Source organism: Zootoca vivipara, chromosome 9 (assembly GCF_965207765.1).
Source record: "Zootoca vivipara chromosome 9, rZooViv2.hap1.1, whole genome shotgun sequence".
Taxonomy (NCBI): Eukaryota; Metazoa; Chordata; class Lepidosauria; order Squamata; family Lacertidae; genus Zootoca; species Zootoca vivipara.
The window spans coordinates 53,451,571-53,474,110 of NC_142592.1; the positions used below are offsets into that span (position 1 = coordinate 53,451,571).

The window sequence follows — 22,540 nt, forward strand, 5'->3', positions numbered from 1 at the left end:
TGGGTGTGTGTGTGTGTCTGGTGACAGGAAGGGATTGGTTTGTTTAAAAGGAGAGGTGCATTTGGTCACACAAAGCACAGAGGCGCCTCCTTGTTTGAACCCTGAAGCCTTCTGCAAACAATGGTATTTGCAACAGATTTACAGTTATGATATGAGATTGCATAATTTGTAGAGGCTTTGGGATTCTTTGTACATTATTCTGCCCCCCTACAATGCTCTTGTAAAAACCTAGTGTTTTATGGCTGCATGTAATCTACGTTTTGATAGGTTGATAAGTTCAGCATTGCCCTTCAACTACCAGCCTGACTTCTTCAAACTTAGCAGAACAACTCTGTGATACATAGAATCATAGAGCTGTAGAGTTGGATGGTACCACGAGGGTCATCTAGCCCAACCCCCTGCAGTACAGGAATCTTGCTGCCCAATGTGGGCCTCGAACCCACAACCCTGAGATTATGCGTCTCCTGCTATACCAACTGAACTATCCACATGTTCTTTTAATTTTTTGAAGAGTCCTCTCAAGTTCCAAACATGAGCAGAACAGAGCAAACTTTTCCAGCCTGCTGTATTTGTTTCCACAACCTGATGATTGAGTGCTGGCTCTTAAGTGTTTTTGTGTGTGTGTTTGTTTTAGCTGTGGCACAGCACTACTACGTAATGGTACGCCTGACAACCAGCTGTGTGCACCTGACCATAAGTAGCTACTGTAGCTACCAACCATTATTTATAAGCACACTGATTATAGTCATTACCTTGAAACACAAATGATAATCACTGTAATAGAAAGCTGGTGCAACACAGTGGCTAAGAAAGAGTGAAGGAATCCCCATCTCCTGACGAATGGGAGATCTGAACTTGCCCTGTGACCGTAGGAAAGCTCGCTCTGTTCTCAAGGTTGAATCCCTGCCTCTTGCAGTATAAGGTTGGTAAAGTGTGCCTACCTTACAAGCTTGTTTGTAAGGATTGGGGTAATCGTAGAATTGTTGGAGTTGGAATGGGAGCGTTCAACCCTGCAATGATAATGCAGTTCTCCTTTAATCTAGTTTATAATCTATTTTATCAGGGACTGTGTGTGTGTATAGAACTCAAGAGTTTGTTTAGGTCCTTTACTGGATCTTGGCGGGTGGCGAGGACTGTGGGACCCGGCCTGCCTCCCGGGTTGGCCTGGATTCCTTTGATGTCCACTGGAGGGCACTATGTTTTTTTACACAAATTCAGGTTTTTACCTGCCATAGGTGTGACATTTGTCCAATCTAAGTGCATGCAAACACTCGCATATTCGCATGTGATGTGGCCAAATTTGAACTCAATAGGGCAAGCGGTTTTGGAGAAAAGTGGGCTTTAACAGACATGGACCTTTACATACATACGTGTGTGTGTGTGTGTGTGTGTGTGTGTGTGTGTGTGTGTGCGTGTGCGCGGTCCTAGTGATATGCCTTTCTGTGCTCCTGGGGGAAGGCACAACATATTGTGTTGTGCCCCTGACTTGGGAGTAACGTGTCATTTTATAGGGCAGCTACTACTGTTTTGGCTTTAATTGTCAGGAGGCAGCCAAAGGACGGGCAGATGGCTCATAGTGTCTGTATTTAGGTTTCTTGGCAACTTGACAGCTCAGTTTGTATTAAAAATACACAAAGAGTTTCAGATCTGGGGAAAAAAATATTTCACAGCTGCAAGGTCTGGGGCAGTTGTTGGAACTGGTAAATATTTACAGTGCTTTAGAGGCTTCCCCCATGTGTATTGTGCGTGCACATAAATGTGTTCAGGGAACAAACAGGCAAATCCCTGCAGTCATTTCTATACCCAGACAGTTTAAACCCAGAAATGTCATATTTCAGAAGACAGTGTTTAGATTTCCATCAATCTTCCCCTCCAAGCCTCCTGTTGTGCAGAATCGTAAGACCTTTCTCTAGTAGGCTTGGAGGACAATGACAAGAGAGGGGGGACATTTTCAGTTGTGGCTCCCCCTTTGCTGAACGCTGTTGCCCCCGGTGAGGTCTGCCTCATGCCTATACTGGCATGTTTTCAGTGCCAGGTAAAAACTCACCTCTTTTCTCAAATGTTATTTGCTGCTAGTTGTGCTGCCCAAGATTTTGCTGCTGCTGTTGGGTGGATTTTTATGAACTCCATGTGTTGTTAAAATAAATTATAAGAAAAAAACATTTTAAGAGCAAGCAGATATGTCGCTTAGAGACCTTGTTTGGGTAAGAAGTGGCAAGTTTAATTAATAATAATAATAATAATAATAATAATAATAATAATAATAATATCTCATGTATATATGTATGTGTAACATTTTTTTAAAAAATATCACTTTCCTATGCATGTTGTTGAAAGGGTTCTTAACCCCAGTACTAGCCCCTTTGTTGTCTACCTGTCAGCAGTCTTTGTCCTAAATAAAAGCTGTGCTGGATCAAGCTAAAGGCTGGTCTAGGTTGCATCCTGTTTTCACAGTGGGCATGCAGGGCCTGAGTGCAGTCGCCCTCTCTCCGATTCTGAGCAAGTAGTGTACGCCTCCGGCAGTGAAGGTAAAACACAGCCATCATGTATCAATATCTAAACCAGGGTTCCTAATCTTGGGTCTCCAGCTATTTTTGGACTATGATTCCCATCATCCCTGACCACAGGACATGCTAGCTAGGGATGATGGGAGTTGTAGTCCAACAACAGCTGGAGACCCAAGGTTGGGAAACCCTGAATTCTAAATGTAAGGCCCCGAAATAATCTGATACTAGGTTATATTAAAGTGTAGAGTGCCCTCCTCAGAGAGACCTGCCAGGCCCCTTCCCTTTGCTATGCTGAAAAGGCATGGCTGGTTTTTTAAGAGCATTTTGTGGAGACACTCCATAACAGTGGTTTGCTGTATCTTACACAGTTCTGTTGCTGGTGGTTTTTAATGTATATGTTGATTTGCTTTATTGAGAGAGGTGGTGTTGGTTTCTAAAAACAGCAAGGCACGACGATACAAACACCATTGAAAAACAAACATATTTTTAATCTGTCTGGCACTTTGTAAATTGGTTATTTCACGTTCTCTTTTTCTGTGAGGCTCCTTTGGAAGAGTTTGGTATTTAAAAGCAGGGTAAAAGTGCCTTAAATAACTAACTAAATGATAGAAATAAATAAGTAGGTAGTCTTGCTGCAAACACTTCACTTCTGCTACCTACTCATTAACCATGAATAAGCCACCCTAAAAACACCAGGACAGTTCATGATATCACATTGTAATATGTCAGGTGAAGGTGTGAAATGGGCTTTGTAGGAGCCAGGTTGAGACCTCTGAAGTAACCTGGTTTCTTGTTTCTTGTATCCCACTACATTGGTGGTTTTAAAAAATGTATTTTTTATTAATTCTTTGAAAAGAATTTTTCATCACATACAGTACATTACTCCAAACGTGTTTTATCACATACATAACCCCACTACATTGTTGACATCTCCTAGGGTTTTGCTCTTAAAGAGAATTTTTTCCTACCGTAGGTGAGTTGAAAGGGCTTGACAGTCGTACATAAGCTCACACCCTTGATTTTAACTGACATGTTGGCAGAGGGTAGGAAACATTGATATGCTGGCTGCTGGAATAAGCAATGACTGCCTTGGAAAAAAGGTTATTGAAATGTAGACTTAAGAAACAGGGTGTGGTGGTGGTTGGGGGGGATCATCTCTAGGATGTAAGCCTTTTGCAATCCTGCTTGATTGTTCTACGCAGAGATTGGATAACATTTGGGGAAGGGCTGTAGCTCAGCGGTTAGCATCTGCTTTGCATTTGGAGAGTCCCAGATTTGATTCCCAGCATCTTGGGAATGTCCTCTGCTTGAAATGCTGGTCAGAATGGACAATGCTGAGCTAGATGGATTCTGTTTTAGGTAGCTGCCTATGTTCCACATGCTGGGGTTATTTCTGCTTTATTCCCATATTTTATAACCACCTTTTTGCCCTCTAACTGGAGCCCCCAGACATGTTTGTTGTTGTTTAGTCGTTTAGTCGTGTCCGACTCTTCGTGACCCCATGGACCAGAGCACGCCAGGCACCCCTGTCTTCCACTGCCTCCCGCAGTTTGGTCAAACTCCTGTTCGTAGCTTTGAGAACACTGTCCAACCATCTCGTCCTCTGTCGTCCCCTTGTCCTAGCACCCTCAATCTTTCCCAACATCAGGGTCTTTTCCAGGGAGTCTTCTCTTCTCATGAGGTGGCCAAAGTACTGGAGCCTCAGCTGAGCACCTCAGACATGTTTATGAAACCACAAACATACCGTATTTTCTGAATATCGAATGCATTCACTAACAGGTTGGGCTGAAAAAGTGGCTTTATTCAGAGATACTAATTGCATCTTGCTTGCAGCCTGTGGTTTGGAGCTGACCAGGGCTATCAAAGCTCAGCAATGCAGACCATGGTTAGCTGTGAAAATGAAAGGCGGGGGAAGAGGAAGGAGCATGCCAGTCCACAGAGCACTCCATGGTTTGATCTGACAATGCTACAGCTGCACAGGGCCTCCGTAACTATAACTTCCCTCCTCATATATAGATTGGAGGACATTTTAGAATATTTAACATGTGTCTGTAGTAGACTTTTGAGCACCAAACCATTTCATTTTCAGGAGTGTTGTACAATATGCACCTGAACTGCTCATGTAGGTACTGTAACTGTACTTGGATTTCCAATGGTGATAGATAGCACATTTTGTCTCCCACTTCCATATTTCCTCTTTGGCTTTTGTCTAGTCATAAATGGAAAACAGAATGCACGGTTAGATTGGGTGTGACAATATAAGCAAGTTTCTCAAGCCTGTTATATCAGGGTTGGGGTGGGGGTCGGTGTTGTGAAACCTGGACTTCAAATCCTTGCATTTATGTTTGAGATCTGTTTATGGATCCATTCTCTGCTACAAAGCTCATTAGGTCGCCTTGGGCAGAGTTGGGATCCTCCTCAGCCTCAAGCTACCTCTTGTCTTACTGTGAAGATAAAGAGGGGAACCAGATGTGATCACGCTGAGCCCCCCCAGGAGGAAAGGCAGAACCAGGCTTTGGGGGATTAGGTCATAGGTCAGCCAGAGGAAATGTGTTGATGGCAGCCTCATAAAAGCCAGTGTCATTCCTGGATTGGAAAAATATCCACTTGGAGGTGGCGGTGATAAAAAAAACGCCACCACTGTGAGCATTAACAGTCTGGAAACATTTTGAATGGATTTATGGCAGCCATCCAGAAATGGCCTGTGCTGCAATTTTATGGTTCATGTCAACAAATACAATCAGTTAAATGAAATTAATCCCTGCTGTTGACTCATAGCTGTATAGTTCTTCTGAATTAACTGTGAATGCAAAAGATTGGAGGTTCATTATTTGGCACTTCTAGGTAGGGGTGAGGGAAGGCTGTAGCTTGGTGGGGGAGCATCTGCTTTGCGTGCAGAAGGCTGCCAGTTCAACCCCCAGCATCTCCAGGCAGGGCTGGAAGAGATTGTGCCTGAAACCCAAGAGTGCTGCTGCCAGTCAGTGTAGACCAGGCATTCCCAAACTTTGGCCCTCCAGATGTTTTGGACTACAATTCCCATCATCCCTGACCACTGGTCCTGTTAGCTAGGGATCATGGGAGTTGTAGGTCAAAACATCTGGAGGGCCGTAGTTTGGGGATGCCTGGTGTAGACAATACTGCACTAAATGGACCAACAGTTTGGTCTGGTTTAAGGCAGCCTGCCTATGTCCATTCCTTGTTTCCTATGATTCAAGATAATAAGATTAACTTCAGGTTGTTCCAGGTGATCGTCCCTCACGAACTTGCCTTCTTGCAAGGGTGACGGTGCTGTCTTTTTTAATGGGTATGTGTGCTGTATCGAAGCTTCACTCTCTGTGTGTGTGCCTTAAATAAAACATTAGCAAGCCTAGGTTTGGAATGCAAGGACAGAGAGGCAACAGAAAGGAAATGTCTCAATTCCATAAGTGTTTGGCGTGGAGAAAAGAGAGGCTCGGGGCAAAAAGAAAATTGCTCTCTCCCATGTTTAGAATTCTGAAAATGTCAGTTCTGCACCTGCTTTCTGGTGCCTTTTGGTATAAGCCTTGCGTGTGCCAAGAGTATTATAAAATAGCTTGCAGCTACCAGTAGCAGTCGAAGTGCAGTGGGGGGGGGGGGCGTTGAAGCTGATATATGCATGAAGTGGAAGTGATCGTATCTCTGAAAATTATGCATATGATATGAACTGTAATTGAGCTTTTAGTTCCTCAAGGCAAAGCACAGTTTATGTATACAGTGGAACCTCGGTTTATGAACACCTCGGTTTATGAATTTTCGGTTTATGAACACCGCGGACCCATCTGGAACGGATTAATTCATTTTCCATTACTTTCAATGGGAAAGTTCGCTTCAGTTTATGAACGCTTCAGTTTATGAACAGACTTCCGGAACCAATTACACCCATGCTTCAGTTTATGAACGCTTCAGTTTAAGTACTCCGCGGACCCGTCTGGAACGGATTAATCCACTTTCCATTACTTTCAATGGGAAAGTTTGCTTCAGTTTATGAACGCTTACTCCGCAGACCGTCTGGAACGGATCAATTCACTTTCCATTACTTTCAATGGGAAAGTTCGCTTCAGTTTATGAACGCTTCAGTTTATGAACAGACTTCCGGAACCAATTGTGTTCATAAACCGAGGTACCACTGTATTGGGTCTCTATTCTCCAAGCAACCGTGTTGTTTGTGCCTGCGTGGCTTTCACTTGAATATTATTCAGCCGGAATCTTAAGGTTTGGTCTACCTTTCGGATTGCAACACCCCCACCCCCACCCTTTTGAATGTCTTTGTTATTCTGCTGTCATTTGGATGTGTAGCTATATTAAGAAACCAAAGCTGTTGGTTGGTATAACATTACTCTCCAGGCAGACAGTGGAGATCCTTCAATTGAGGTCAGAAGGTGGAGGATGGGAAGGAAGTCTAGAATATAACACCCTTTCTCAGATTGTATTTTTGAAAAGCTGTTGTTTAAAGCAGTCAAATTATTCTCTGCTGGAGACAAAACACACACGGAGAGTAATTTGAAAAGGATTTCATGTGCTCTGTGAATTGTGTTATAGACCCAGCGAATCAAAATATGAAGAGTTTTATTGTACTCCGTGAATTAATATTCATTTTAATGGGTCTTGCTGATCAGTTTACTTCAGGGATTTGCATAACTTGTGGACTCAAGCAATCACAGCGAACTCCTTGCGTTAAGTGCATGAATACTTCATAGCAAAATGGGGCAGCCCCTTATTTATAAGCCCAACATACCAACATTTGATATAACCGAGCTCTTGGGGAATGAATGAAGGAGCTTTATTTGAAAATATTTGGGTGTCTTGTTCCTAAGTGTATTTGTAGGTCTTGCCTGTGCATGCCTCAGTTCTGTGTAGAAGCTAATCAAAGAGGAATGGCTTGCGGTAATGAGATCTCGGAGGCCATATAAACACAACCATTTTTGTCTGTCGTTATAGCACCATTAGTATACTGCTCATGTATTCATTTCTGCCAGCAGTGCAGGTTAACACTTCTAAGTGTTCAACCTGTTCTGTCTCTCTCTCACTTTTCTGTTTGTTTTTTTACAGAGCAGATGATATCTAGTTTTAAAAACATGAAATGAATTAAAGAGGGCTGCCCAAATGATTAGTCTGGCTTCAGCCAATAAACTTGACATTTTAAATTTTAACTGTTCATATTATGAAATCAAATCAATTAGTATTTTTTTTCTATAATTCTTAAGGAAAGGGACAATTTCTTTAAAATGGGGGGTGCCTGTTTGCCCACTAAGTACCACCGAAACAAAAGGTCTCTGTAAGCATCATCTCAAAAAATCTGGAATGCACAAGAGACTGTTTACGTTGGTCAGCCTCGCCTACACTGAACGTGCCCCCTTCAGCGAGCCCACATTTCATAGGGTGCAATCAGACACCCACCCTCCCATCCATTCTAAGCAGATGGTTTCAGGTTGCTGCAAAGATGTGCAAATCTCGTGGGCTGCATACATTTCTGTCAGAACTTAGCACCATAGTAAAGCCAAATCGTATACCAAAGAGAGATGGAGTTTGCAATGTGTCTAAAATTATGCATATTTCTCCTAGCGTAACCCACATCTTTGTACAGGTAGTGTGTTCCGTTTCTGCCAGTTGTGAGGAGGAGCAAAATGCTGCAGTAGGTGGTCCCTGACCACGGAAAATATAATGCTCTGTTTTCTCAGGTTTTACTAGGCTTTGCGCTCAAATTTTCATGGACACGTCGTTTTGCTGCTGTTGCGAATTAGAAACTTTTTTTTCCAAATGGAACCTCAGGTTATCAGATTACTCAATTTTCATGTAAAGATTGCCTGTATGGAATCGTGCAATTGGTCCTAACACTGTATATGGCGGGGGTGAGAAATCAGGAGCCCAACTCCCATAATAACCCTTGCCTGTCAGCCATGTGATTATGTTTTGTGTTTTCTTCGTTTGGTTTCTTGTTATTGAAAAATTGAATAAATACCAAAAAGGGAGAGAGAGCATGGCATTACGTGTAGAAGCTTTCCTTGTTCTAAAATACTAATTCCTTTTCATTGCTGATTTTAACATCTCATATTTTGTTTGTAGATGGGGCAGTTCAGGTGTTGGCATCGCCCATAGCGGCAACCCACATAATGAGAGTGTTGCTTTTAATACTTACTTCTAAGCACCATCCAGAACAATGGGGAGGCATCCTCCTTGCAATTTTGAGAGCACCCAGTTAAAGCTGCCTCCTGGTATCCAGCCCTTCTGTTTAACCCTGTCATTCAGGGCCCAGGGATGGAGAACTGTATCCCACCCTCCACACATTTGGGGCTGCTGCCTTGGGAAATCCTTGCACTTCCCTATTTTCTCACAAGGTCAGGGAACCTTTAGATTTCCAGATGTTGTTGGACTCCAGCTCCCACCAGGTCCAGCCAGCATGGGCAATATTCATGAATGATTAGAGTTGTGGGTCCAACAATGCCTGGAGACTCAATCCTGAAATGGTTTTCCCATGTGCTGACCAAACGCTGTACCTAAGTAAATATTCCCAGGGTATTTTTGGCCACTACATGGTAGTCTGATTGCCATAGTACCTTTCTCATAGTAGGTGTTCCTTTAGTCCAGGCATAGAGAGCGTGTAGCCCTCCACATGTTGTTGGACTACATCTCCCATCATCCTCAGCCACCAGGGCCAGTGGTGATGGGAATTGTAGTCCAGCAACATTTGGAGGACCGCAGGCTTCCTATCCCTGCTGTGGATGATGTCACTATTCCGTACATTGGTAGGGATGGAGAATCAGTGCCTCATGGGTGGCTTCTGACATACTTCTAGCATTAACTTCTAAACTGCACTGTACTGCACTACATGTAGCCTTTCAGAACACAGTTTAAGAATCACTTGCTTAAACTTTATAGAATGCTACATAATGCTCATGTGGAGGCAGCGATATCTGAACTACCGCCTAGTGTGTTCCATTGCTGTTTACTATCACAGGTACAGCCCATTTGGAAAAGCAAATTTGAAATGATTGAGCACATTAAAAAAAACACCTATTGTTTGTTTCAATTGGGCTTCTGCAGGAGACTTTCCTGGTGGGCTGAGCTTTGTGTGGATATGCGTGTGTCTGTCTTGTCTTAACATGCATTGTTCCATTCTTTTGCTTTCTGTCAGAAGCAGTAGAAGGAAGTATTGCTACTTCATGGTACATGTCTCCTTTTCTTAACCATGGTTTTTTTAGTGTGTGTCTGCACTTTCTGTTCATTTTGTTCATACGTGCTTTTTGTTTCTGTTATGTTATGTAGTCTTATACCAGTGGCTAGAAGCCGATCGTCATGGCAGGAGCTCAGATTCTGCAAACAGAACATCAGGTAAAAAAAAAAAGATGACAGATGCTTACTAATTTAATCTCCAGATTTCCTGTAATCACATCCATCTTGCACTTTAAATTCAATTGAAAACCCTTCCTTTGATTGGTTCGATCTTGATTGATTCCTTGTAATCAATAATCAATAAATCTATTTTTCCCTCCCACCACCCTGTATGGCAGATGTGCCAAAAGAAAACAATCTTTTTCTTTGGTCTGGAAATGTCCCCTACAGCTACCCTGAATTTTTTTTAGGATTTCCTGTGAAAGGTTTGTTTTGCTTTTATTAAGACATGCAATACTGCCCTCCTACCTTCAACACAAGTTCCCAGAGTGGCTTAAAGTGCAAAAAAAACCTGAAAACAGCTTTGAGTTAAGAGTAATATCAGTTCTAGCAAAACAACAGTTGCCTGACTAGATAGAAATTGAATCAAGATCCCCCCCCCAAATTCTGGTACCAAAAAGATTACCGGGTATACCTCTCCAGGCGAAGAGTTGCAAAACTTGGGGCACCATCAAAGGAAAGGTCACATCTCCACTTGTCACCTGCCTCACTAACAGTAGTGGAATCTGGAAAAGAGCCTTTTAGGCAAGCACCTGAGTTTATAAGCAAGTTCTTGTGGGAGGATGTAAGGCATAAAGCAGTGTTTTATCTTCTGGAACAGAGATGGCATGCTTTGGCATGCCAGCTACTGGGGGGAAACCGTGGGAGAAGGAAATCGCTCTCATGTTCTAACACTTCCCAAGGAATGCTCTGCAGTAATAACTTTAGACTCCAGACTTGATGGTCTTCCACCTGCCCCCTTATGGTGGTCCTGTCTATTACTGCACTAAGCCAGCCCTGTTGTGTTTGAGGAACCTCTTGCCCATTCTGCCAAGTTCTGGAAGTCTCCCCAACCCCAAACTCCTGCACTGATGACAGCTATAAAACAGTATTGTTTCCAAGGCAGCAGACAATGCAAAATTATATGCTGTATTGAAAAACTTGCCATATTTCCTTTTTTAAAAAGATAATAATTGTAAATACTAATTAGCAATAACCAGACTAGACTGTAGGTCAGATATGTGGGCTGCTTCAGAATCAACACTCCTGCCAAATATCATGTGAGGAGGTCTGAATCATCCTAAAACTTGCAGCATGTCATCATAGCCCATCACTTCCAGGCAGATTGGCAGAGCCACATTTTCAGTGTGTGTGATAGGAGTCATGCTTTCTAGCTGTTTCAGTTGTTGGTATGTTGGGAGGAGGGGGAGGAATGGAGCTAGTCAGATGTTTCTGATCTCCACTTACCATAAGTGAAAGAGGAAAGGATGTGAGAGCTGTGATTCATTCTTATAACAGCAAATCATGGTTTGCTCCTTTTCTTCTTTCCTTGTTTAAATCTTATCCGTATAACCCAAATAACAAAATAGAACTTCCATAAAACAAACACATGAAAGCTAAACTAAACCAAACTAAGGTTGGCATAGAATGTTACACTCACAAGAAGAAATGATAAAGCTGATTATCCGGATATTTGTGATAAGATACAGACAAGTGAGTGGAGAGCACTGTCATGAAAAAATGAGAGAACTTGGTTTGTCTAGGCCAGGCATCCCCAAACTTCGGCCCTCCAGATGTTTTGGACTACAATTCCCATCTTCCCCGACCACTGGTCCTGTTAGCTAAGGATCATGGGAGTTGTAGGCCAAAACATCTGGAGGGCCGCAGTTTGGGGATGCCTGGTCTAGGCCCCCACTGAATACTCTTTTCTGTGTTTTTATGTAGCTCAAAAGTTTAGGGTTGTGAAAGGGTAAATCCATTGAAAGTAGATTCACCAGGATACACTGAACCAATTTAATTAGAATTGTCAGCTGACAGAGATGGCTGCCATGACATGCAAGTCCTGTAGAATCTTCCTAAGGCAGGCAGAGATATAAAAATACCTTATTTGTGGCAAAGGCACTTCCAACAGAATTCATAACTAGCTATAACTGAGAGTATTGGAGTCTGATAATAAATGGACTAGAAGGGTCTGCATCCTATTCCTGCATTGATTACACATTTCAAATACTCCCAATGTCCAGGTTCCCAGTAGATTTTCAAACCCATTTGTTTTTTGGGAAAAGTGAAACATTATAATGTTAAGCATATTTTAATCCTGATAAATATATTGTCTCCAATACTGTAATCTTAAAGCAGTGTTGGCAACTTATCTAAGAACACTACATGATGCAACTTTAATTTACAGCATATAAAACAGAGAGGTGCTAATTTAACAGCAGCATCCATAACATTTAGTTACACATTTGTAAGCCTAAATTGCACTAGGTTTTGCAGGCAGACAAGAGAAAGGAGTTAGCTAATTATAGATGTTTATTTTATTCATTCTTGCATTTACATCCTGTCTTTCCTCCAAGGAGCTTGAGGTAGCTTTACCTGGTTCTCTCCCTCAAAACAACCCTGCGGGGTAGGTTAGGCTAGAAGATAATGGCTGGCCCAAAAGACGGGGTCTCGGGGAATGCTCACTATGCACAAAAGAGCCTGATGTGCACATAGGACACCATGTTCTTTTCATACCCCCTGCACACACAAAACCTTCATATTGGCATCAGAGTCTCTAAACGAACGTTGATCTTAAAATATTTTGCAAAGGGAATGACTTATGGCTGCACAAAGTTGCTGCCCACCAGCCCCCTTCAGAAGGATGAATACAGTACAGTATATGCACATTCAGCTGAAAGCAAGGAGGTTCTTCCATATTGGTTCCTGAGCACATAGAGAAGCCTATGTTTGTGTGTTCAGGCAAACATAGGTCGGTTTCCCTTTCAGACCTTTTGCTGAGCATGTGAAGGTCATGGTGGGTCCACAAGGACATTGGAGCCAGGGCATGAGCCCCCCCCCTCCATGTGTCCTTAATGCATGGAATAATAACTTCAGAAGGTGGATATACTGACTAACAGTAACAAGTATGTTGCATCTAAGAAAGTCTTACTTTAACAATGGAATCTGATTTTTGAGAGCCAGTGTAGCATAGTGTCCAAAAGTGTTGGACTTGGACCTTAGCAATGTGTACAAATCTCCATACATCCTTGATGAAACTTTAAAGGACGCTCTGAAACAGGCACCCCCAAACTGCGGCCCTCCAGATGTTTTGGCCTACAACTCCCATGATCCCTAGCTAACAGGACCCAGTGGTCAGGGATGATGGGAATTGTAGTCCAAAACATCTGGAGGGCTGAAGTTTGGGGGTGCCTGCTCTGAAACGTTACACTAGTAAGCCAGTATTTACCCTTATTATTAGTCTAATTATGCAACTTTTGAAACTTCTAAATCAGAGAATCTACAACACTGAGAGCTTGTAATAAAACATAGTTTTATATATATATCGTCAGACATTCACAGTTCTGTTTTCTGGAGTCTCCTTTTTAGTAGAGTTTTCCCTTCAGCTTTATCTTCATATATTCACAAGAGGGAAAAATGGCAACAGATTAATAAAATACAACTTTATTGCATCATACGCATTATTATTTCTTCAATAATTTCTAGCCCTGTTGCAGGTCTACGTTGGGTGAAATCCTCTTATTTTTTTATGCTCTGCAGTTCCCCATTAGTTTGCATATCACTCATAGAGTGCCCCTGCAGTGGTAATTTATAGTAGTTCTCTCTTGGATTAGGACGTAAAGGCTTACTGCCATAATACTGCCTCTTATGGGATTTTAGAATGAGTGTGAGTGGGACACAGCAATATTCACAAAGGCTTAGGAAGCATATAAATTGCACCATTTTCTGTATTTCAGAACATGAGTTTGAGTGCATGGCTGCAATCCTGTGGACACTTATATAGCCAGGTAGTCCCAATGAGTGCATTCAGAATCAGACTTACTTTTGACTAATAGTTTTGCATTTCCTGCATCTTGCCAAATGTGAATTAAAATGTTACTGAGCCAGTGCAATTTATAATTTAATATTATAATTATTAACTTACGACACCCCCAAGACAAGCATTCCTCACCTTTGCTGGTGCTTGAAAATGTCTTTATTTCTGCAGTCCAAAGTAAGCAAAAGTAGAACTACTGGAACTCTTCTCAGTGTTTGGCTTTGTGGATTATAATTTTTTCAGATGAGAAAGTAGTTAATTCCAGTGATGTAGTTGCCCAGCAAAATGAATTTTGTTCATCTTTAAAATTTCAAAATGTGCATGTCTCAAATACCTAGAAAAACCTACAATTATATATTTGAAAGCAGGACCCATATTTATTGCTATGAGGGTGGTGGAGCGATGCTTGTACCAATTCTCATATGAGTTTTCCAAACTTCAAAGCACTGGCTGCAATACACCACAACATATGCACCAAGCAGTTAAGTCTACATAACTATACAATGTTGCCCTACAATAAGCAGTAATCTGCAACTTTCGTTGCAGCATTTTCAGTCCTTTGATTGGCAGCCTGTGTACGTGTGTGTATTTCTCTGTGTTGTGTTGTATTTAGTCCTCCTTTGCAATTGCTTTTCCAAACTGGGCCTCACTACACATTACATCTTTTTGTGTTAGTAGCTATTATTTTTTCTAAAAAGCAAATGGGGATGAGCAGGACATTTTTGTCCAATTTAAAGCAGAGACAGGAAAATGTAGTATGTAAATGTGTTGAGGTGGAGGTGTATATGTTCTTGGAAAATAACAAACCGAGAATGGCTTTTATGAGTCTTAAAATATGTTTACTATATTAATCTTTTAGATGTATATCCTAAACAGATATATTGCTGAAAAAATGAAAGTAATGAATTTGATGAGACTCTCATAGCTGGAGGTGTGTTTATTGTACATCTTTGCTTGATGGGAAGCTGTTTTATCGTGTCTTTAATATTCTGTTGGGAGCTGCCCAGAGTGGCTGGGGAAACCCAGCCAGATGGGTGGAGTATAAATAATAAATTATTCTTATACATTATATTACAGCCTTCTCCTGGCACAAGTGTATTACAAGGTAAACATTGATTTGCTTCTGTGTAAAGTTTCAAAACGATCCTAACCAGCAGATTGTACCTTGCTGTGTTGAGTGAGAAGTTCAGCAGTTAACGACAGGTCATTCTCTAAGGGCAGGTATGGTTTACTAGAAGTTGCTAGACTACAGTTCCCATCTTCCCTTCCCATTGGCCATATTGGCAGGGGCTGGTGGGAGTTGGAGTGATAACAGCTTCTGGGGAGCCGAAGTTTAGCCACATGAGCTGTGGGGCTTGAGTGTGCCTTATGTCTAAGGTGCATTTTTATGTAGTTTTTATGATGCATGAGGATTCTGAGATAGACTTAGGTGCTCCTGAATAAATGTGGAACTACCCCAATAGAACCTAGTATCTTTCTTGTAGGTAGGTGATAACAATTATTCATTGTTTTCTATCTAGCATTTTATAGTAGGGATGGGGAACCTGCAGCTCTCCAGATGTTGTGGGACTCCCAGTTCCCATCAGCCCCAGAAGTTAATTTAGGGTCTTGCCATCAATCCAACCCTTTAAAGCAGAGGAAAGGTAAGCTCCGTTGCACAGTAGAAATCTGTTCCACTAGCAGAGAGGGGGGATCCACCAGGACCATATAACACCGGTCCTAAAGGATCTTCACTGGCTCCCAGTACGTTTCTGAGCACAATTCAAAGTGTTGGTGCTGACCTTTAAAGTCCTCTGTCCAGTATACCTCAAGGAGCATCTCCACCCCCATCACTCAGCCCAGACATGGAGGTCCTCCTCCGAGGGTCTTCTGCTGGTTCCCTCACTGAGAGAAGCGAAGTTGCAGGGAATCAGTCAGAGGGCCTTCTTGGTAGTGGCACCCTCCCTGTGGAACACCCCCCACTTCAGATGTCAAAGAGATAAAGAATTACACAACTTTTAGAAGACATCTGAAGGCAGCCCAGCATCAGAAAGTTTTTAATGTTTGATGTTTTACTATGTTTTTATATATGTTGTAAGCCCCTAGAGTGGCTGGGGAAACCAAGCCAGATGGACAAGGTATACTGTAAATAATAATAATAATAATAATAATAATAATAATAATAACAACTACTACTACTACTACTACTACTACCACTACTACTACTACTAATGGATATTGTGCTATACTTTTGGGGTGGGGTGGGGAACGAGGGGCCAGCATTGAAACTGATGGTGCTAAATTGAATGCCCTTTGCCTTGTTTCTCAACCAAGAAGAATGTAGTGGCTCACTTTGCCTTTCTGAAGTTCCCATCTCCTGAGGTTTGGTGCTATCACTGTCTAGGGCCAGCCTGAGATATTTTACCACATAAAGCACACCACCATAGGCTGGTCTCCCATGGAAGCCCGGTTGAAATGAGCTGTGGTCTCCTTATGCAACTTCTATTCAGCTGTGCTTTCCGCTAGAGAACTCTGGTGACACCATCCCTGTTAGGCATTACAGTGTTCAACATGGAGGTTTTCAGAAGTGCAAATAGCATCTGCATGTGGTGGGCTGATAATTATCACAATCCCACCAAGTGGCTAGAGAGAATTTATTCCCTAATGGTGCCAATGGGGCATTTCCTGGGATTTCTCCCAGGAGGACAGTAGGGAAGAAAAGGGTTTAAATCACCTTGGCTGCTTGCTAGGATCCTGATACTTTTCAACCCCTTTCCCTGATGCTTTTCTGCATTAAAAACAACAGTGCTGCATGGTCAGTGCATAGATGCAGTTAACATGGTGTCCATTTTGGCCCTTTGTAGAGATGCTGAAACTCCTAGATCTCATTGAGCAGAAGTTTTTGGGAGTGCCTCGGTGGACCTTTCTACCAGCTTTTTCTTAAGTAGACAAACATGAGCATTTCTCCCTTGGTGATGGGGAGCTGATCCCTGGATCACATTTTTTCACATTTGTTTCTTATTGCAGACACTGTCATATACCATGCAAGTTAATGTGTCACCCTTCCTCCGCTGTTCTTTTCGCCACTATGCCGGAGATTAGACTGAATACATTAAATTTGGGCAAGAGTATTAAGTTGCCAGTTTGGCTCGCTGCCGTTCTACAGCAGCCCCTTATGATGATTGTGAGTTTTCAGCACTGCTTTTAGTAGCTTTAAAATGTACCCACATCAGCTCAAATTACAGAGCCAAGTTAACTGAAGGAAGAAACGGCTGAATGCATCTTGTACATGTCCTTTAGACCTTCCTTTTCCAAAAGCCGATGAAGTAAAAATGTACATGTCCTTTCCCTCTGCATTTTCTTCTTTGATGAGATGTTGAGCAGGTCAGATGTTTTGCAAAGCAGTTGTTTTGACTATTGTGGCTTTTTGTTGTTGTTGTTGTTGCAGGAGAGAACTTTGACCAGAGCCCCTTAAGAAGAACTTTCAAGTCCAAAGTCTTGGCTCACTATCCCCAGAACATAGAGTGGAATCCCTTTGATCAAGATGCAGTCAACATGGTATGTAGAGAAGACTCCTTCCGAAGAGAGGTCTCCTCCTCCTATTCTTTCCCCCATCACTTTAGGAAGTCTGGATTCTCATACTCTGCATATCAACTTGCAGCCACCCCCCTTTTTTATGGGCCAAGACCCCCAGGGCCTTAGTTTGCCTACCCATGGTCTACAGTCTTCATCAGAACCAAGTTGAAAACGGAACAGGCTACTTTAGGCCTTCTTCACTTCCTGACCTATTAATGACACCATTCTATATTATGATGGGGTGAAAACAATGTGCTAAGATGAATAATCCTTATCAAGCTGCTTCTGCCCCAAATCTTGTTTGTTGTCATTTTAAGGGCTGGGGAATATAAAGCCTCACTTAAGAGAGCATTTCTCTCCCCCTAACAATAACCATAGGCGGTTGCTAGCTTTTGTTGCCCTTTTTCTTTCAATATTAGTTTTTGTCACTGCCTTGCATTTCTGCCTTCCTTTTATATAAATAGTAATTGGTGGTCTTCCTTGGAGGCGAATGCATGAGCTTTTTTGAAGGTTAGCCCATGGGGGAGCTTTCTGGGACTGCTGGATGCTAAATAGATTGCAAATGGCTTCTGAGAAATCTAGTTCATGGAAAAGGAGATAGGAAGGGGGAATCCTTTTACGAAACTGTAGCTCTCCATTTGTACTGAACCATGCAGGATGCCACACACATTGAAACCTTGGTTTTCTCACATACAGCAATGGCTGCTTTTTTCCCTGCACTTAAGTTGTGGGGAATATCCCATATGGCTCATGTCCTTATCCATTGGCAAATGCAAATGTTCCCAAGCTGTTGCTTCTTATCCTTACTTGCTTGTTCCCCACCCCCACCCCGGGAATTAGTATTAAGTCCTTTCTATGTGACTATTTGTTTAGGGGACACAGGTGGCGCTGTGGTCTAAACCACAGAGCCTAGGGCTTGCCGATCGGAAGGTCGGTGGTTCGAATCCCTGTGACGGGGTGAGCTCCTGTTGATTGGTCCCAGCTCCTCCCCACCTAGCAGTTCGAAAGCACATCAAAGTGCAAATAGATAAATAGGTACTGCTCCGGTGGGAAGGTAAACGGCATTTTCGTGTGCTGCTCTGGTTCGCCAGAAGCGGCTTAGTCATGCTGGCCACATGACCTGGAAGCTGTCTGCATACAAACGCTGGCTCCCTCGGCCTATAGAGCGAGATGAGCACCGCAACCCCAGAGTCGTCTGCGACTGGACCTAATGGTCAAGGGTACCTTTACCTTTACCTATGTGACTATTTTAGGATCTATGAGCCTGGAAACATAAGGGTGAGTAAGTCGTAGCTATGAAAAATGGTAAATCCTGCCCCAATCACTACCCTTGCTTGATCTACTCCCTACTGGTAGAATATTATTGGCTAGAATTGCAGCTGCCGAACAGTGTAATGAATATATGTTCATTTAATGTATTTATTTCTTGGTTTGATTCCAGTTGTGAATCACATCCCATATAATATCTTGAAGCATTTTCACATGGAAAAGAAATCAGTGAAAACATATATTTATGCAAAATAAAAAAAAATCCTCCCAGTAGCACCTTAGAGACCAACTACGTTTGTCATAGGTATCAGCTTTCGTGTGCATGCACACTTCTTCAGTATCTGAAGAAGTGTGCATGCACACGAAAGCTCATACCTATAACAAACTTAGTTGGTCTCTAAGGTGCTACTGGAAGGATTTTTTTATTTTGTTTTGACTGCGTCAGACTGCTACCTACCTGTAACTAATATATGTTTATGAATAGACATGCATTTTCCTAACTTGGTAAGTGTACTTTTGACGAGAAAGAGTTGATTCTTCACTCTGGACAGTGACAAGACTCTTCTGCAAGTCCCTCTCACCACAAATCCTCATGAGGACCACAGACGGAATTCCTTCTCCATCATTAGGATTGTGTTGCCTGGCACTAGAGGAGGTGCACCTGCAATAACTTGTGTCCTTCGCTGTTTAGGGCTTTATAAATGATTGTCAATACCTTGGATTGTGGCCACTAGCTTACAGGCAGTCCTTGTTTTGCACTTACTAAATGCCCAACGAGACTCGGTCTCAGGGTTGTGGGTTCAAGCCCCATGTTGGGCGAAAGATGACTGCAGGGGGTTGGAGTAGATGATCTTCGTAGTCCCTTCAAACTCTACAGTTTTGTGATTTTGTATGTGTGTTTACTGTGGATGTACACATCCCACAGGGGCTTGTGTTACACATGATCTCTCTCACGTGCAAACACCTAGGCACATGCAAATTATATATAAATATTTTGAATCTGCTGTTAAGTGGCAGACAAGCCCACATCATATACCTCAGTGAGGCATCTCCAAATTTATGCTTCCTTCCATAGATGTCCAATATACCCCAAATATATATATTTTTTGTTGAATCAATCTCAATTTTAAATCTAGCCTGGAAAATCTCTGGTTGCAGGATGTGGTGGTAAAAATGCTGCCCTGTGGGCATTAACAATCTGGAAGCATTTTGAATGAATGCGTGGCTGCCATCCAGAAATAGCCTTTGTTGACATGAACCATAAAATTGCAACACAGGCTATCAGTTAAATGAAATTAAACCCTGCTACTGAGTCATAGCCATACCGTTCTATGCATTAACAGTAAAAGGGATTTTGAGGACCCAGACTGGATGGCTCACGGTGATGGCTATACTAGATCTATACTTGTATTTCTCACTGTTCTGCTTCCAGTACCAATGGCTGAGTTGCATTTCACATCTGGTAAATCAGTAATTTTAGTGTTCTCTGTAAGGTAAAGGTAAAGGGGCCCCTGACCATCAGGTCCAGTCATGTCCGACTCTGGTTGCGGCGCTCATCTCGCTCTATAGGCCGAGGGAGCTGGCGTTTGTCCTCAGACAGCTTCCGGGTCAAGTGGCCAGCATGACAAAGCTGCTTCTGGCGAACCAGAGCAGTGCACGGAAACACTGTTTACCTTCCTGCCGGAGCGGTACCTATTTATCTACTTGTACTTTGATGTGCTTTCGGACTGCTAGGTGGGCAGGAGCTGGGACCGAGCAATGGGAGCTCCCCCCGTTGCAGGGATTCGAACCACTGACCTTCTGATCAGCAAGCCCTAGGCTCTGTGGTTTAACCCACAGCGCCACCTGTAATTTTAGTGTTCTCTGTAGCTAGTGGCATTGAGTGAGAATAATGGGATTTTACCTTTGTTGGCTTCTAAATACAGTTATATTTGCCTTTACCTTTACAATCAGTGGTGTCCAAACTTTTTCCAAAGAGGGCCAGATTTGATGAAGTGAGGGGCTTTTTTTAGGATTGAAGCTGAGCTTTTTTAAGGATTGAAGTTGTTGAGATTTTTTTAGGATTTTACCCCAGGAAATAAACTGCCACAGGGGCCAGATTAAACTGACTGGCATGCCACATTAGGCCCCCAAAATGGACTTTGGACATCCTGCTTTACACCTATGCTTCCACTACCAAAATTAATAAGAACATACATTTCTTTGTAACTTGCATAAACTTGCTGCAGCTATTTGTTCCATGGGGAATCCTGGTTGGGTTTTCCTTTCTTCCTTTTTTTCTGATTGCAGTTTCCTTGAACAATTCAGATTTTGCTTCCTTATTTTTTTTACCAGTAGATTTTGCTCCCTTTTTTATAATTATGTGTACTCTACATTACTGACAAAGGAAATAGAGGAGCTCTTGTTTGCTGCTTTATTGAGATACTCACATTTAACTCATAAGGCTGTAAACGAATTTATGAACGGTGGCAAATGGCCATTGCAGTATAATTGTGCAAAGTCATTCTGTGTGCTTCATAAAAAATACAAATTAAAGGCAATGTCCTTTTGTGCTTGAGGCTGGGAATCTTATTTTCAAGAGTGCAGATTTTTTTTTAATTAACTGGTTTAACAAGATAGCTTTCTCCAACTTCTTCTGCCAGAAGCACCTCCTGTGCAAAACCCCTCTTGAACCAAACAGAAATTATACAAAAGGCGTGACCTGCTGGGCATTGCATTGGGGCCTGCACAAGAGAAACATCCTTGTGGGTTGTGCCAGATAAAATTAGATGAGCTATTGATGTGTTGTGTTCCCCCTTCCCACTCTTCTTGCAGTTATGTATGCCCAAAGGGCTATCCTTCAGGACTCAAACCGATAACAGAGACCCCCAGTTCCACTCTTTCATCATTACCCGGGAAGATGGTTCCCGCACCTACGGGTTCGTACTCACCTTCTACGAAGAGGTCACGAGCAAGCAGATTTGCACAGCTATGCAGACGCTTTATCAAATGCACAACGCAGAGCAATGCAACAGCGCCTGCGCCTCATCGTCGTGCAGCACAGACTCCCTGGCAAGCAGCCTCGACGAAGGCGACTCCACGTCGCTGGCCAAGATGCAGCGCTACAACTCCTACGATATCAACAGGGACACACTCTACGTCTCCAAGTGCATTTGCCTCATTGCCCCCCTTCCTTTCATGCAAGCCTGCAAGAAATTCCTCATCCAGCTTTACAAGGCAGTCACCTCCCAGCAACCTCCACCTTTACCCCTGGAGAGCTACATCCATAACATTCTTTATGAAGTGCCCCTTCCGCCGCCAGGGAGGTCTCTCAAATTCTACGGGGTCTACGAGCCTATCTTTTGCCAGAGACCCGGGCCTAATGAACTCCCACTATCCGACTACCCTCTCCGGGAGGCCTTTGAGTTATTGGGCTTGGAGAACCTCATCCAGGTTTTTACGTGTGTTCTCCTAGAAATGCAGATCCTTCTTTATTCTCAAGGTAAGCTGACTTAACTTTAGTTCAATCAGGTTGCTGAGTTTTCCTCTAATTTGCCCACATGAATGGTAATAGCAGGTGGTGGTTTTTTTCAGAAACAATGTTTTTAAAAGAACTAACCTGAAACAATTTATTTTAGAGCCAAATGCATATATCTTAACAGAGTGCTCTGCATTCTCCTACAAATTTAGTCTAAGCGCCAACTGAAGATTCACCAACGTTGCAAAGGCTGTGACTTTCTTCCAAGAAAATTATAACCTTCAGGAGTACAGCAGTTTCTGTGGAATTATAACCTTCAGGAGTACAGCAGTTTCTGTGGAAAGACAGTGCTTATTTTTGGGTGTTAACCCTTTTAACTGCTTAGCTCAGAGCATTTCACACCAGTATATTTCTTTACACATTTTAAATAGTTTGCAGGGTCTTCTGGACTGACTTTCAAAAGCAGTTACCTCACTTTTAAAATTTTATTCTATATCTGAATTTCTGTGCTGCCCCTTTGAAGGTGTGTGCGTGTGCATGTTTATATAT

The 22,540-nt window shown here is 42.5% G+C and overlaps 1 protein-coding gene across 3 annotated transcripts in view; it reads left to right on the top strand.

Moving 5' to 3' along the window:
• DENND5B (DENN domain containing 5B) overlaps window positions 1–22,540 on the top strand; it is a 99,670-nt gene that overhangs the window by 35,991 nt on the left and 41,139 nt on the right. For 2 of the 3 annotated variants that reach the window (XM_035126605.3, XM_035126607.3), the window contains exons 2-4: window positions 9,789–9,854; window positions 17,138–17,247; window positions 21,349–22,015. In XM_035126605.3, coding sequence (XP_034982496.1) covers window positions 9,789–9,854; window positions 17,138–17,247; window positions 21,349–22,015 — 843 coding nt within the window. The remainder of the gene's footprint in view (window positions 1–9,788; window positions 9,855–17,137; window positions 17,248–21,348; window positions 22,016–22,540) is intronic. The other variant, XM_035126606.3, reaches the window with a different exon arrangement.